General features: G+C 36.7%; 1 protein-coding gene across 1 annotated transcript; it reads right to left on the reverse strand.

Moving 5' to 3' along the window:
- Positions 1-12,916: 12,916 nt before the first annotated feature.
- On the reverse strand, positions 12,917-15,581 carry rgs4 (regulator of G protein signaling 4). Its single transcript, XM_083561044.1, has 5 exons — positions 15,443-15,581; positions 15,102-15,206; positions 14,675-14,736; positions 13,994-14,157; positions 12,917-13,457 (listed from the first exon to the last, which is right to left on the reverse strand). Exons 1-5 carry the CDS (start codon positions 15,484-15,486, stop codon positions 13,212-13,214), a joined length of 621 nt encoding a protein of 206 aa, XP_083417170.1. The 5' UTR covers positions 15,487-15,581; the 3' UTR covers positions 12,917-13,211.
- Between the last annotated feature and the right edge of the window lie 2,389 nt (positions 15,582-17,970).

Raw genomic sequence — 17,970 nt, forward strand, 5'->3', positions numbered from 1 at the left:
AGCTCATCCCTCAAAAGATTCAGCATGTTTGTGTTTTGAGATGCTTTTCCGGACACCATGTTTGTAAAGAGCAGCTAATTATTGTAGCTTTCTCAATAGATGGAACCAATTCTTCTGTCTCAACATCAAGAGGGTTTCAGTCTGTAAATTTGCTTCTCACTGGATGTTTTGTTTTTTGTATTTTCACACAGTTCTGGGAAACTTCTTTGGAAATTCCAGGAGAGCGGCAGTTACTGAAACCAGAATGTCTGGCACTAGTAATCATGCCACCATGGTCAAAGTCACTGAGATCCCAAATGATACCTATTCTAATGTTTGATATGAACTGAAACTCTCAGCAACTTTGTGCACTGCACATCGACCACATTATCAGCTGATCTGATTCTATTCTGTCCTTTTTCTCTAACACTATTGTCTATTTTTAACCATGATCCTGCAGAGCCTGCTTACTTGGGTGCTTAATCATTTAGGCTTGCTTTCATATGTCATGACTTCAGTTTCAGAGAATCTCTTGGTACTCAGTTATTATTTCAATTCCATAACATTAAATATAATGAACACATTAACTAACCCTAACCTAAAACAAATTATGTTCGCTGCCCATTTTTTAATCTTAATCTTAATTTAAGTCTTACTAAAAAAGTAAAGAAAAAAGACATGGGAATGATTAGACACCTTTAAATATTCATTTGTACAGAGTTTTGTTATTAATGAATGTATGATCTCTCTATCGTTACCATGACAGAACGTCATTTCTCCTGTTCGTCCATTTGTTTAGTACAGATGGAAGTGTGTTTTTTTATTTTCAGCACAAATTTATTTGGTTCTTGAAAAAACTAAAATACATAGTAAGAGAAGCATGTGGGAAAGAGATAGATCTCAAACTTTGTGTTTTAGTTATTGATCAATTATATGGCTCGCTTTTCCTTAAAAAACAGAGCTCAAATATCATGAATGATAAATCAAAAGAAATATATTGCATTTCAGATATTAATTTAGCAGCTCATAAATATTCTGCAACCCCATATAAATTAAGCTGCCTGTTGGTCTTGTGATGAATGTTTTTTGGCTTACACTCGAGTGCAGAAGCCACACAAGAATCTACACCCGACCATGAAGCTTCAAACTGCACATGTAAAAGCATCTACTTACTTCCAAACATTCTGAATAATCCTAATAAATAAAAGATTAATGAATACAAATTTAATATGCCACTTTAGGCATGGCACAGACCTGTTTCTGTGGTGCCAGACTTGGTTTGTTGTACGATCCAGACGGAAACTAAGGCATATTTCATAGCCAGAGCAATAAAACTACTTGTTTATAAAGTCCCATTTTTCCCAAGGACACTCTCTCTGAGCAAGCAGGCGGATTTCCAAAGCAAGTTATACGGAAATGTGTCTGAATCTCAGTGAAAGATTGGGTTTGAGATTTTCTTCCATATGTGTCTTTGTGCAAAAGTGTAAACCCTTGCTGTCAAACTGAGCACAACAGCGCACTGCCAGCTCATTATGAGACCTCACAAATGAAAACAAATGTGCTCGGGGCACAGTCACACAACACACACACACACACACACACACACACACACACACACAAAACAAAACCTGATCCAAACTGCAATCTGTGAATGCACAAAGCCCAGATGTGAGGCGAGATAAATGGTTGTAAACAACCCATTCGTAGAAAGACCTAGACGTCTCAGCATGCAGAAATAGAGCATCGGGTTCAAATGAATACAATGTTATTATGCACTTTTTATGCCCTTTGTGTAGTCCATTATTGATTTTAACTAATCAATATAAAACATATCCCACCACATTTAATTGTTGTACATGGCATGGGAAGGATGGCATACGGGTTTATTTAGATATACACAGTTAGTAATGTGTTTATAAATCGCTGCATGTAAGGTCGTACAAGTCGCAGGCATCTAATGAGAAGACTGGGCTTTTGTGCCACATGGCAGATAATCAAATTCAGGAGGTCAATAGTGTGTAGCACATCTCAGTTGTTCCACCCAAACTAGCGATATACAAGGGTTCTGAACTCTCAAAAATAAGCGCTAGAAATTTGTCGGTTTGTCGAGATTATGTAACGTGTTTTATATGCTTATGTTAATATAGCACATGAAAAACAAACAAATAAACCTGTACATTTGTATATTCCTGGAATAATCTGATCATAAGGCAGCAGTACGAGATACAGGCTGAAACAGTGAGTCAGATCATGATTGCAAGTGCCAGATGGGTTGGTTTGAGCATTTTAGAAACTGCCCATCTCCTGAGACTTTCACACACAACAATCTTCTAGAGTTTACCATGAAAGGTGTGAAAAGGAAAAAAAATTGAGTCATGCAGTCCTGCAAACAAAACAACCATTTACAACCACAGTAAGCAGAAAAGTAAGTAGTTCACAACACACAATATGACACATCTTAAGGTAGGTACACTACCATCTAACACCACTCCTGCCTACAATAGACTCACAAAAGTGGATAGCTGTATTAACTGTGGATAACTGTAGTAACTATTCTGAATTTCAATATGTTTCTCCTTAGATTGCATATTGTCATCTGATTCATTTAAATAAAAGTATGATAAAGGTCAGTTTTATTGTAAGGATTTCATTCTTTAGCTCAGAAATATTATGCCATTTTGACAATCACTATTCAATTCAGTTTAATTCATTTTATTTGTATAGCGCTTTTAACAATGAACTTTGTCTCAAAGCAGCTTTACAGAGATAAAGCGGTAATAAAAGAATGTACAGTAAAACCCTATTGAACGAGCAACTCATAGTATGAGCAAACAAAGATACGAGCGAACTTTTACCCTATTTCACAAGCAAACCCACGCTGCCGGTTCCCAGTTTTCGGCCGAGGGCAGCAGCAGTCGCTCGGTCGCTCTCGTTGTTTAGTGCAGCAAAAACTTTTATAGTGTTTTATTTTTATTTTACTAGAAATCTTGAAAAGTGTCTCCCAAGAAAATCAGTGATGGTGCTGGGAAAAAAAAAGTAAATAGAATTACCATTGAAACCAAGAAGGAATTAGTCAAAAAGTACGAGCGTGGTGCGCGTCTCACACTCGCAATCAACCACTACCACATGGGTAAGCGTTAAACTATGTTTACCGTACGGTAATTTGCGGTGTATTTGTTAAAATAGGCTACAAATACGTTTTAAGTGCAGAAATAAGTGATCGAATGAGATCTCGGAATGGATTAAATCGCTTTAACATTAATTCTTATGGGGAAAATTAGTATGAACGTACAAGCAAATGGACCTACGAGCAATTTTCACAAATAAAGTATGCGCGTACAATGGGGTTTTACTGTATACGTTTGTTTCTTGTAATTGTAAGTTTGTCCCTAGTGAGTGAACCTGTGAACCCGTGTTGACAGTGGCAAGGAAAAACTCCCTGAGATGGCATGAGGAAGAAATATTTAAAGGAAGCAGACTCATAATGGAAGTCCATCCTTATTTGGGTGGCATCGAATATCCATTTTTTACAGATCATTGTTGTTAAGGCATGAAGACATAGGTGATTAAATGCAACCTGTGGTCCTAAACCAGTGTAGCCAACTACAGTCCAAATCCATCCTCAAAGATTATTTCATGGATCCTCAAACCATTGATGAGAAACCATCCCTAGCTGAACAGAGTTGTCTCCAATTGAAGAGAGCCTCATCCAGAGGCAGGGTACTGGGACAATCCTGGCAGATGCAAGGAGAGGAGAGGAAAGGGACAGGAACACTGGTCTCTGGTCACTATCTGGTTACAAACTAAATTGTTTGGGCTTCTAATAACATCTAACAAGTGTTTGCATATATTGACTCTTTTACTTTACCTTTTTTTCAAAATGTCTATTAAACTTATCAACATAATATAGCGATGTTTTCATGATGTAAGTGTGGAAGTATAAATCTATCTTTGCCTGCTTTCTAGATTTTGTGGGTTTTCCCAGACCTCCACAAAGTTTTTTATGTTTTTAAAAGGTAACTGTGGAACACAGCTCAGGTTTTGGTCCTTCTTCCATGAATCCTCACTGACCACTTCCCTAATTCATATCCTGAGCTGAGGGTGACGTCACAAGCAAAATGATAGACGTGAGAACAGCAAATGTGGTTTGAGGATCATATTAAGGAGGCCGTATACTACATTAGTATAGACTAGATCATTGGTAAAAACCTGGGACAACTAGCAATGATGCAATGATCTAGCTAGCAGATCACATTGTGTCTAGCTCCAACAAAAACGCTTCAGGCCAAATGCTATCGTAATGAGATTTTATAAGGGATAATATTGTTAGGGCTGGAAGAAATAGATTTTTTTGTAGCTTTTTCTAAGATCTTGTTCTTGCTCTTGCTCACCTACAGAGTGCTGGTTTTCACTGAGTCGGGGTTATTTGCTGTTATGTCTTTGCAGCATTAAGATTTGAAGCGTGCTCGAGTTTAAGATTATAAACCTTGAGTTGAAATTGAAAATCTTGGATAATTATGAACTAGGATACGATACCGCATATATATATATAGGGTAGTGAATACGAGTTAGCGGTATGTCCATTTAAATGTGTGTGTGTGTGTGTGTGTGTGTGTATGTGTGTGTGTGTCAGGCTGACATTTCAAAAGCTAACCACTCCAATGTTCCAGCAGGCCCTGTCACACCTAAAGCTACAAGGCAGCTTGTAATTGCATCAAGGCCAGTGTTCCACTATAATGAGTAGCCTGCAGACTGCTCACAACATCCAGCCACGAGAGAAACCAGAGAACAGACAGAGATAAAACATTCAAGAAAAAAAAAAATCTAGGACTCTGTTCTGCCAGAACCTTATTTATTCATCCACTTAGCCATCCCAGGTTATCCTGTTTCCTTTGAAGCTGTAGAGCACTTGAACTAAAAGCAATCTTCTCACCAAAGATGTCAAAGCCTGATTTAATAAAACCTCCATATGCACTCACAGAGTTAATTGAATTTGGGCTGTTGATTAGAGATACACCCAGTACTAATTAGACATAATTCAATTTTTTGGGGGTTAGCGCTTTTTAACAATGGACATTGTCAAAGCAAAGCTGCTTTACAGGAAAAAATGGTTTACAATTATTAATCTTAAATGTGTGTATTTATGTATATAAGTTTATCACTAATTAGCAAGTCAGGGCAAGAATGGAAAGGAAAATCTTTTTGAGATGATTCTGGATATTCAGTCATTATAGTTTCAATATTGCTAAAATTATCAAGTGTTCAATGAGGGAGAATTGAAGGCAAACTTTTTCAGATTAATTGCAGTCAGAATCCATTTTCAAGAGTGTTAAAGTGGTACAATCCAGGGTAATCTCAAGTGTTTATTTCAGATGTCCATGTGGAGGCCGTCCTTCGCAATGGTTCTTAATTAATGAGATCTCCATTCAGAAGTAGGTCATTGGGATATATATGGAGATCTGTGTAGAAAGTGTCCAGATTATGATACCTCAGTATTATGTAGAGCAAGACACAGAGTGACAGAGAGAGAGAGAAAGAGAGAGAGAGAGAGAGAGAGAGAGAGAGAGAGAGAGAGAGAGAGAGAGAGAGAGAGAGAGAGAGAAATGGAGAATAAACCAGATTATAAGGTATAGTTGTAAACCAAAATGATCGAAGATTCGATGCTTCGATACGAGGAGCCTGATTCGACTATCAATCTCACAGTCAATTACTCGCACGGATGAAACAAGTATCATGGCATTTTGGTTATATGAAGGTGTTCGATGTCTGATTTTACATAGTTATACTGTTTTTTTCTTAGTAAATTAATATATCTTATTATAATGCTGTACTTAGAGAGCGTTCACACATGCAATGTAGCCGATTTAATTTGATTTGCCAAAATGTAAAATGCAAATCCTGTCTGCAGTGTGGCCTTTCTGCAGTTATTCTGCAGTGTTATTTATCCAAAAAGTTTGTATACATTTTCCTATATATATATATATATATATATATATATATATATATATATATATATATATATATATATATATATATATATATATATATATATATATATATATGGGTGATGTTTTGTACATTGTGTCTTTAAAATGTTTTAAGTTTCATTCACGAATACCTTGTCATCCAATATCCCCCCACTCCCTCCCCCAACCACACCCAAAACACAAACACACGCACATACACACACACACACACACACACACACACACACACACACACACACGATTCAACTATCACTCAATTATATGCAATACTTGCATATTGTTCTAATTTGACTATGTAAATTCTTATTCGGGGACACCCCTTATTAATTATTTTTATTGTAATATAATGAATATGATAATTGCAGATTGCAACCAGAAACTTAAGCAAGACTGGCTTTGACAGCCTAGTAAAAGGAAAAGAAGGTAACTCAGACATGAAAGACATAAAAGTATTTATATTAAGTGTTATCAAATATTAAACTAGTTAGCATGTCAGTTTTGTTTTACTGATAGAGTTCACTCTGAACTTATCAATTATAATATCATATGATTTGGGAAACACAGAGTAAATTTGGTAGACATCAGCATAGCACTTATGACTCATTAATTTTACAGTCTAAACAGCTCAAGGGCGATTTCCAGTAAAACAGATTTCCAGTATCATAGAATTGTTCTTGTGGTTTTGTTCGCCTACGCATAATATTAACTAATAACTCTTTTCCATCCATTATGGTTTATAAACTGGAATTGTAGCTGAATCCACTTCATTGTTATTTATACATTCTAAAGATCAACAATTCCCTCTTAGTAACAAGTTGATTTAAATATTTTGGATTGTGCTCAGTGTCCTTTTGAGACCCTGGTAGACCACAAAAATTTGAGAAATTGTGACTTATTGGGGAAAGATTTTATAAAGAAATAAACTTTCATAGAAACACCAGTAAATCAGCATGTTCTTAGAGTTATCAAACCAGCTACTGCTCTGTTCCCACATAAATGGAGGAAAAAACACTTGAAGTTCACATCAAACCCCCGAATGAATGAAAAGTGTAATCTTTAACTGTAGTACCAGGAAATGTTGCATGTATTATACCATCATACCATATGCAATAACATACCATGTGAAATATCATATTCTGTGTAATATGTTCTTAATTTACAGAGGAACCGAGCTGGGAGAGATGTGCTGCAAGTTAGAGCAATAAAGGATGCAGATGGAAATGTGTTGACTAGTGAAGAGGGTGTGTTGAGAAGATGGAGGGAGTATTTTAAGCAAATGATAAATGAGGAAAAAGAGAGAAAGAGAAGATTGGATGATATGGAGATGATGAAGCAGTAAGTGGATAGGAATAGTAAGGAGATAATGAGAACAGTTATTATGAGGATGAAGAGTGAAAAGTTAATAGGACCAGATGACATACCGGTAGAAGAGTGGAGATGTTTAGGAGAGAGGGCAGTGGAGTTTTTGAGATTCTGGAAGTTGAGAGGATGCATGAGGAATATAATAGGAGTCTTCTGATACCGTTTTTTTAAGAAAAAGGGGGATGTGCAGACCTGCAGTAACTACATTGGAATAAAGTTGATCAGTCACACCATGAAGTTATGGGAAAGAGTAGTGGAAGCCAGGCTGAGAGAAGAGGTGACCATCTGTGAGCAACAGTATGGTTTCATGCCGAGGAAGAGCACTTTGGATGCATTATTTGCTTTAAGAATGTTGATGGACAAGTATAGAGAAGGTCCGAAGGAGTTGATTGTGTGTTTGTGGATTTAGAGAAAGTGTACAACAGGGTGCCGAGAGAGGAGTTGTGGTATTGTATGAGGAAGTCAGGTGTGTCAGAGAAGTATGAGAGGGTGGTGCAGGACATGTATGAGAACAGTGTGACAGCAGTGAAGTGTGCAATAGTAAAACAGACTGGTTAAAGGTGGAGGTTGGACTGCATCAAGGATCGGCTCTGTGCCTTTTCTTGTTTGCAGTGGTGATGGACAGGTTGACGGACGAGGTCGGACAGGAGTCTCCATGGACTATGATGTTTGTTATTGTGATTTGTGGTGAGAGTAGGGAGCAGGTTTAGAAGATCCTGGAGAGCTGGAGGTACATGCTTGAGAGAAGGGGAATGAAAGTCAGTAGGAGTAAGTCAGAGTACATGTGTGTGAATGAGAGGGAGGGCAGTGGAGTGGTGTGGTTGCATGGAGAAGAGGTGGAGAAGGTGGAGTAGGTGGTACCTGGGGTCAACAGTGCAAAGTAATGGAGAGTGTGTTAGAGAAGTGAAGAAAAGAGTGCAGGCAGGGTGGAGTGGGTGGAGAAGAGTGGCAGGAAATTTTAGATTTGAAAAAAAGTGCTAAAACTATAGAGGCCTGCTGGCACAGCAGGTAGCGTTCTCACCTCCGAGGTCCAACTTCCTTTTTAAATTGTCTCGCATTTCTGCCTCTGAACTTGAGCACATTTTTCTTGCATGATTTTTGCTCAAGAGAATATTAAGCCCAGCTCGACTGTCTGAATGCATGACATAACGACATTACGTCTTGTTATAGTTTCTTTTCTGTGCTGCAAATATACTCATAAGAATTATAGAAAGCCATCTCAGGCTAATAATAAATACATTAAAAATGATTTGATTAATTCAGGAATTTGTTTGGGGGGGAAACTGAGGAGACAGCAATTAATTTGAGACAATATTTCACACAATCATATACAATTTAAATGATTATTTAGGTTAAGCAGATGACTGCTTGGTTAGCTGATTCTTTCTTTGGGATTTTTGGCAATTACAGGGATCATTTAGCACAAACTAATTGAACTGTGCAAATGATGGAAGCACTTCACATACAAATCATATGAAAGGCATTGGACTCAGGGGTCGTGGGTTGGACTCCCAGCCATACTAGGCTGCCACTTTTGGTCTCTTGAGCAAGACCCTTAACCCCCATGGGTGCTCAGTTGTGGGAATGAGGATATAGTAATCCGCCCTCGGACGGCCCCAAACCCGGCTGCGAAAGGAGGTAACAATACTAATACTTTTCCTGCTTCTAACACATCAACATTGAGGACAAAATGTTCTCTTGCTGCCTGATATATTCCCACCCACTAACAGGTGCCATGATGAAGAGATAATCATTATTTACTTCACCAGTCATAATGTTATAATTTCATAATGTTATGCCTGATTGGTGTATTTATGCATACAAGCGTTTTTAAAAAAGTGTACTTTAACACTCTAAAAAGACAAAAAATTTTAGCATCAGGTTGTTAATTTAACATTCCAAAACTTAATAGCAAATTAAATAGTGTGACTAAAAACTCATATCACCATCCCTACATGTTATGATGTTATAAACTCAATTGAGATTTATATCAATAAAGTCTCCACACATTAAACAAACATGTAGGGTTTAGTGGATCAAGTGATCTCATAAGCAATCGAATAACGATTGTTGAAAGCAAGCTTTTTTTTTATGTCAAATAGGTTTTATTGTCATTTCAACCATATACAGTGCAGTACACAGTGAAACAAAACAACATCAATAAGTTAACAAAAGGAATACATAACTACACAGAACTTTAAACTAACACCACAAAGTGCACATGTCAAACATTAAGAGCAAAAAAACAGACAAGAGACAACAGGAGACAAGGAAAAACAGTAACACAGTAGCGCCGAACATTACGGTACAAAAGGGTGTGCAAATGGATTGTCTGTATGTAAATCAAAAATAAATACTGCACATGTCACATTTGGTTGTATGTAAACTTCAGGTTCAACTAAAGTGTGCTAACACCAGTTGTGCAAACAGAGAGGATTTCCCGTTAATTTTGTGTGTGTATCCATCCATTTCCTTTATGTTAAGTAGTCTGATGGCTTGTGGAAAGAAACTGTTGCACAGTCTCGATGTGAGGCTCGAAAGTTTCTGTACCTCTTTCTAGACGGCAGGAGAGTGAAGAGTGTGTGTGAGGGGTGTGTGTGGTCAGCCACAATGCTGGTGACTTTACCAATGCAGCATGCAGTGTAAATGTCCATGATGGAAGGAAGATCTTCTCAGTCGCTGTCATTATCCGCTGTTGGGTCTTGTGATTGGAGACGATGCAATTCCCAAACCAGGCATTGATGCAGCTGCTCGGGATGCTTTTGATGTTCCCTCTGAAGAAGGTTGTGAGGATGTGTTGTGAAAGCTGTGCCTTTCTTAGCTTTCTCAGAAAGTAGAGACCCTGAGAAAGCCGGTGTTGGGGGACCAGGTGAGGTTCTCCGCCAGGTGAACACCAAGCTATTTGGTGCGCTTCACAATTTCCATGGAGGAGTTGTTGATGTTCAGCGGGAAACGTCAATTGTGTCCTCCTGAAGTCGACCATCTCTTTTGTTTTGTCTACGTTCAGAGACAGGTTGTTGGCTCTACACCAGTCTGTCAACCTCTGCACCTCCTCTCTGTATGCTGACTCGTCGTTTTTGCTGATGAGACCCACAACGGTTGTATCATCAGCAAACTTAATGATGTGGTTTGAGCTGTGCATTGCTACACAGTCGTGAGTCAGCAGGGTGAACAGCAGGGGATTGAGTACACAGCCCTGAGGGGCCACAGTGCTCAGTGTGATGGGTTTGGAAATGCTGTTCGTGATCTCTACTGCCTGAGGTCATCTTGTTCAATGAAACCAAATGAATCAGAATCATTTTTATTTCCAGGTATCATGGGTTGCATGTACAAGGAATCTGATAGTGTGCTGGTGCTATAAAATATAAAATAAAAAAATAAATATAAAAAAAAAAGGAAAGTAGAATAAAGTAATTAATAAAGACAAAGATTTTAATAGTATGTAAAGTGAGGCAGTGCAAGTGTAAATACTTTCCAAATAAGTTCAAAGTTGCAGGATTGCAATATAATATGAGAGTGAGAGGTATGCAGTAATAGCTTCTTTTGGCAATTTGCAGTGGTTATGCATTAGGATTAGGACTGGATTTTATTTTCAAGCCCATTCATGTACACAATTACTCAAAAATATCCCACTATTTCAGGGGTGTGAACTTTTCCAGTGTGATTTTTCGATTCCATTCACCAAATATGAAGCGCGAAAGTTTTTTTTTGGTTATTTATCTCTGAAGGATGGAGCATCAAATAATAATCCTCTGAATTGAGATCACTATAACAAATGAAAGAATTATCAACCTCTCAGTCATGAAACGCTATTTAGTACTTACTTGTTTCCATTTCCACTTGTGTGTTTTTGATCAGAGATGCGGGTTGCTACGCTTCTGCCTCGAGTCACAATACTGCATCGCTTGTCCTTGTCACATGTCACTTATCACTCACACCTGTTCCTTGTCACCGTTAATTAGTACTTGTATTTATATTGCATTTCGCACCTCACTCACTCTGTGTCTCATGCTTGTCACCTTGTGATTCTTGTTCCATTGTTCAGGTTATTCTCTTTGTCTCATTTATATTAATACATCTGGCACACATTAATATACAGAGATACAATATCACAATATTATAGTTATCTCATTCCTTCAACTCGGTTAAGGGTTTTGCTTAAATGCCCAAATTGGTGCAATTGAGATCTTTCAATTATAAGTCTAAAATCTAAACCACTGAACTCTTGCTTCTTACCACTTCCCACTTTTCTGTTGATTTGAATTTGTTTTTTAATTGAGTTTATTTTGTACTATAGAATAAGTAAATTCTCTACAGTTGTGTTTCATTGTTGTGTTTTCCCATTATTATTTGGCAAAGTTTCCATTTCTTATACAGTCTGTTACTCTAAATGGATAAAGTAAGTTTAAGTCAATATTTATTAATGTAATATCTGTATTTAGATCTGACTCCATTAAGTGTTTAAGGGTTCTGCTTGATATTCCTAATATTTATTCATTTCTTGCTAGCTACATTTCTTGCTAGCTACATTGGACTAAAGGTTTTGCATGAATGCTTCAATAAATAAAATTGCAGAGCCTGCATACATTACACCGAATTCTGTAAAACAGCTTATTACTACATCTGGCTATCGGACTGTGTCAAGTGTACTGAAGTAGCAGATTTCGGGGCAAACAACAAGTTTGAATCAGGTTTTGGGAATCAGACCTCTGTGTACTTTGGTAATAGTTTGTAAAAAAAAAAAAAGTATAAACCTTGTATGTGTACAAAGCTCGCCTGGAAACAGTCAATTTTTGCTCTGGAGCAAGGCAAAATATTCTCAGGAGACTAAATGACAAGGTCGTTACTGTTAGATTATTTTTTTTTTTTTAAGTGTCTCTTCTTAGGTTAACATCTTAAAGAGCTCACATGTGTAGCAGGCGAGGAACAGATTCCTGCTCTGAGTCACAGGTTTCCCCCTGTTCCATTCATGTGAGTACATTATTAAATCCCATAAAAAAAACTATAAATAATAACCAGATGTGAAATGTAAAAAGCTGTAGAGGAAATGGAAATGATACCAGGCATGATGATATAGAATACATTTATTATTTGGTTTTGACATGCATCCCAATGGACACGCTCTCATCCGTCGGATTGTCTGCATGATGTCGTCTCAAAAACCGTGTTGTGTTTGGACATTTTTATTCATAAATATCACAATAAATATGTCATACATGCGAGTAAACAAAATATGTAAACAGCTTGAATCCATTTATTCTAATAAGACTTAAAGTGACATTACAAGAGGACAGACGTATTCGATTCACAGCACTGTAACAACAAATGGACAGTCAGTTTTTTCGTAAATGAAACTTGTCACATTTGTTTTGTAGTTAATATTCCAGAGCTTTGTTGGTTTATTACTAAGATGATTATTATTGTTATGATTTTAATCTGGTGGCAAAAGGTACATAGAACATATAGAGACAGATTAAATAGTACTACAGCCCATGGCTTTCTTTATCTTCTGTAACAGTTATTCACTTATGTCACTGTAAACTTTCTTCCCACAAAAAACATCTGAAAGCGTTTCAAAAGTGGCTTCTTTGATTTTTTTGGTTTTGGTTTTGCGTACAAAATGCATTAATAGACAAAAATGCTACACTGGAGGTTTCCGAATAATTTTCTCAAATTATTATAAACACATTAAAGCCACGTACACCTGGAAAAAAAAAGAAAAGTAAAAGAAATGAAAACATCCTCCTTACTTGCTATTTCTGGTGTTTGACCAATTTGCATTTACATCAGTGACTTAACCCTTTACCTCTAACTCACTTGCTCTTCTCATAGGCGTGACCTCATCACAGTAATCTAAGCATAAGAATGATCTCTATCATAGATTTAAGCACAATGAGACAGGAGACACTGGCTAAACTCAGTGAAGGTCCCTTTCCTCTCCAGACCGCAGTGTTTATTGTCATGGGACGGCAGAGAGAGGTCAAGGAAGAGTTTAGACTTCAGAAAGCGTCTGTAAGAGTCCTTTTCCATCAGGGTGAAAATCTTACTCTGGGCCTCGTCAAAACAGGTCACGTCACACTTTTCCAAGTTCCTTCGGGTTTCTTCTCTTGTTGCAGAGTCCAAGTTAACCTGGAAGATTTGAAAATAGTTTATATTTTATTATATTATATTATACCATGTTATTAATATAATATATATTATATAATGTTTTTATACATATATTATTTAATGTTAATTTATATATATATATAATGTTAATAAGTATTTACAGTAAAGTCACACACAATCACATTGTTTTATTCATTAGTTTGTACAGATGATTGATTAGTTTCTCTTTCCAGCATTACATTTATATCAATTTGATGGCAGGTGTTGATTTATTTCATACTTTCACATTTTTCTTGATTATATTTCTATACCTGTGCTTTTTTAATATTTTTCCTTTCACGCGTCCATTCTTCACATACAGGGATTTTGGCTACTATATATAATTCCTGTGATTGAATACAAGCCTGCAGTTTCATAAAGCCTCAGGTGTTGGAATGTCACTTGTGCCTTGTTTGTTACATGTGATTACAAATGACACACTTAATCACTTGTAGAAAGCTTTTCTACCTCACCCATGTGTTAATAATGTAATGGGTTAGTATTAGGACCTGTCTTACCTCATTCGGGGAATCGACATCGATGTACTGTTTGAAAATCTGCTTGGCTTTGGCTTGCATCTGTGGCGGAGCCGCTCTCTTGAAGTCCTCGCACGCAACCCAGAACTCGATGTTCTCCTGGCTGAACTCAGACTTAAGGAAGGCGGTGAAGGCAGTCCGGCCAACTGGAATAGAAAAAAGGAAGACATATGATTACCTGGATGATTGATTCAGGTGGAATAGTATCACTATCTTAGTTGTCCTTACGATTACTCAATGCAAATTGCATAACTATGCCATGTATATGGACTTTGCTTCTATCTATCTGACTTCAGTCTCTAGAGAAGGGAGTGGAGGGGGTTGGAAGCCTTTAAGGACATTCAGTATGTAGAGGTCACTGCTCCGTCTCAGAGGAGATTCCCAGAAAGCTCTGCTCTTTAGTTTTGTCCCTGTGGTGCCTGACCCCTAAAAGACTAACAGAGCAGAACACTAGGACTGTTTGGAGGCCACTTAGAGCAGGATGTGGACACGTAGCACACGTCCAGTGGCATGAGAATGTAGCCACGAGGTCGGCCCCATCTCAGACGCACTCACACTTGTCAATTAGTCTAAACTTCAATAAGTGTTACTCAAGATCTGACTTTTACTTCCGTTTTCTTGATGGACCATTAATAGTACGTGATAATAAAAAGACTCACTTACCATCATTATTAATCAGGTTGGTAAATGACGCTTTCCATTTCTCAGTGTCAATAGGTGTAGAGCTGCAATTATTGAGAAAAGAATATTTGTACATATTGTTTATCATACATTCAGAATTTGTTCATTATTATAAACAATAGTATTTACAAAATATATATATATATATATATATATATATATATATATATATATATATATATATATATATATATATATATATATATATATATAAAATATGAATGTAAAGTATTTATTTCTGGATAAATAAATTAATTTTACCATTTGGAAAATTCAAACCATCTGCATTTTAAAACTATTAATACTATAATAAATTGTATGGAAATTTCTTAAAAAAAAAAAAGGTTCATATCCTGGAATAAGCTCATTAAACATTAGACAATGTGACCTTTTTCTTTTCGATTCTCACCTTTTCTCCACAACAGGCTTTTCTTTCTCCTTGACAGCCTTTTGCTCTTGAACCGGCTCAGCCTTCTGTAGCAGGAACCCAATCTTATGCTTTATGTCTTTTGCGCTGCAAAGGAAATGTGTGTGAAATCATTTGCCAAAAAGGAAATCTTACTAATAAATAAAAAACTAGACTTTTCATCCGGTGTATTTAAACAAATGTCATGTCACCCACTTCATAACCATAATCTCTGGTTCTTTTTTTGTTATAAACACTGATCACATTTTGTTTTTAAATGAAGTGAAATTAATTACATTTACACATAAGCAAGCTCAATGTTTGACAAGGGAAAAATGCCATACCTTTTTAAGCAGGTTGCAGGTAGGGCTGCGAGCCCCTTACACATCTTGGCAGTGAAGGGAAAACAAATCCAACACACACAGAGAAAAATGTATGTTTCGTCAAGGAAAGGATCGCTACGGACTTAGAGCAGTCTCCTCCTCTCTGTCTGGTTTTATACGCCTCAGTCCTGCCTGCAGTGTGACTAACCAATCATGATTGAGTGTGTGTTTACACTCTGACGCAGGCTCACAAAAAATAAAAAATCTTTGCACTGAAGTACTTCTAGAATAAAATGGATTGTCCCAAAGGGTTCCCTAAAGAACATGTGATTATCTCTAAGTGAACATAAATGATTTTGGATATGTTACGCAAGCTTTCAGAGATCTTTAAAAATATATATTTTTTTTATCGAATTGAAGGTGAATTATGGTTGTTATGTGATGCAGGAAAAAAAATTATGTAATCATTTATTATAAGAAAAATTACGCAATTTAACATTTTATTCCATCTTTCAAAATTGCATACAGAGACTGCTCACACACACACACACACCAAAACACACACACACAAACACACACACACACACACACACACACACACAGACACACACACAAACACACACCATTAGAACCATATGCTTCTTTTCCCAGAGTCCAAAAAGTCTAAAGAGGAAAAGTTATAAATCACATCAGCAAATCAATTAATAAATCAAACACAAAATCAGACACTTTATTAAAAGTGACTGATCCAAAAAATTCCATTAGCATATATTTACAACGATTTGTATTTTTTCTATATTTTGATATCCTATTGCTTGTCAATCGTTATGCTTGACATTATATTTATTAGTCATTCAGAGTGTGTGGCTATAATTCATTTAAAAGAGTCAAGAAATGTGATTAAAATAAGAATTATAATATTTTTGTGTAAATTATAATCTGTAATTTGTGGTGATGAATCTATATATAAGACTCAACTATAATAATCACAAATACAGGTTTGTTTTCCATGGTACAAGTTTCAATCTTTTTGTCTGAATTTTTGTTGCTGAATGAAATGTATGGTTGGATTTATAACGATTCAGTTTTTGGCAAATCAGATAATTAGTACTTTAGAATCGTTCAATTATTGCTACATTTGTAGATTTGCATTGCAATACCCCTTTGGTAACACTTTATTTAGATATGCAGACTCATCGAACCATTTAGCAATCGTCCTGAAGAAGCCTATCAGCTGTTAAACAACAGCTCATAAAATAAATCAATACCCAACACAGGATCAGTATGTAACAGTTGTGAGAGCTGTAAGGAGTGCTGACGAGCAGTCTACAGATGAATTACTCAACACCAGGAGCTGTACACTAGATCGTCCATATACTGCATACAAAACTGACACTATATATACTATAATAACCATTAGATTGGTATGTACTTCTTGAGCATCCAATTCAACATCTAGTCCACATTTGCTGTAATAATAACTTCCACTCTTCTTAGATGTTCCACTAGATTGTGTAGAGCTTGTGGCGATTTGTGCTTATTCAGCCACAAGGGCATTAGTAAAGTCAAGTACTAAGTACTATGTAAGGAGAGGAGAAAGAAGAGCAATTTATCCCAAGAGTGTCCAGTAGGGTTGGTGTCAGAGCGCTATAGCAGCCCACTCAAGATCTTCCACTCCAACCCACGCAATGCATATCTTCATGTAGCTGGCTTTGTGCACGGGGAACAAGGTCATAATTCTACCAAATCCAAAAACATTTTATAGTTGTGTGCCTTCAACTTTGTGGTACTAATTTGGGAAAGAACCACACATGACTGGAAAAGATGTCTCAATACCTTTGTCAGTATCTTCTTCTTCTTTCGGCAGCTCCCATTAGTGGTCACCACATCTTATAATCCGTCTCCATACCCCTCTGTCCTCTACATCTGCCTCTTTACTACCAACTACCTGCATGTCTTCCCTCACCACATCCATAAACCTCCATTTGGCCTTCCTCTTTTCCTCCTTTCTGGTGGCTCCATCCTCAGCATTCTCCTACTGATATACCCTATGTCCCTTTTCTGCACATGTCCAAACCATCTCAATCTCACCTCTTTCATCTTGTCTCTTGTCTCTTGTCTCCAAAACGTCCTACATGCACTGTCTATCTAATAAATTAATTTCTAAACTTTTGTAAATATACTGTATATATATATATATATATATATATATATATATATATATATATATATATATATATATATATATATATATATATTCTCTACTAACTTTTATACAACATAGTTCAGTTATCAAATCTGCTGTCCTCCGTCATCAGGTTCCAGTAATTGGATGTTCTCAGTGGGTATAGACACCTGAATTAGTGAATAAGTTTGATTTAAGATCAGTCAGGACATTGTTGGGCTTCTGTATGTAGTGTACTGTGACTAAGTTCAGCTGCTGGTGTGTATGGTTATACGGTAGGAGTGTGAGCTCCATTATAGGCAAACAATTCACACCTCCCCAAAGCAGTATTTATATAGCGAAAAAACAGCACAATTAAAGCTAT

The sequence above is a fragment of the Silurus aristotelis genome, assembly GCF_946808225.1.
Source record: "Silurus aristotelis genome assembly, chromosome: 2".
Taxonomy (NCBI): domain Eukaryota; kingdom Metazoa; phylum Chordata; class Actinopteri; order Siluriformes; family Siluridae; genus Silurus; species Silurus aristotelis.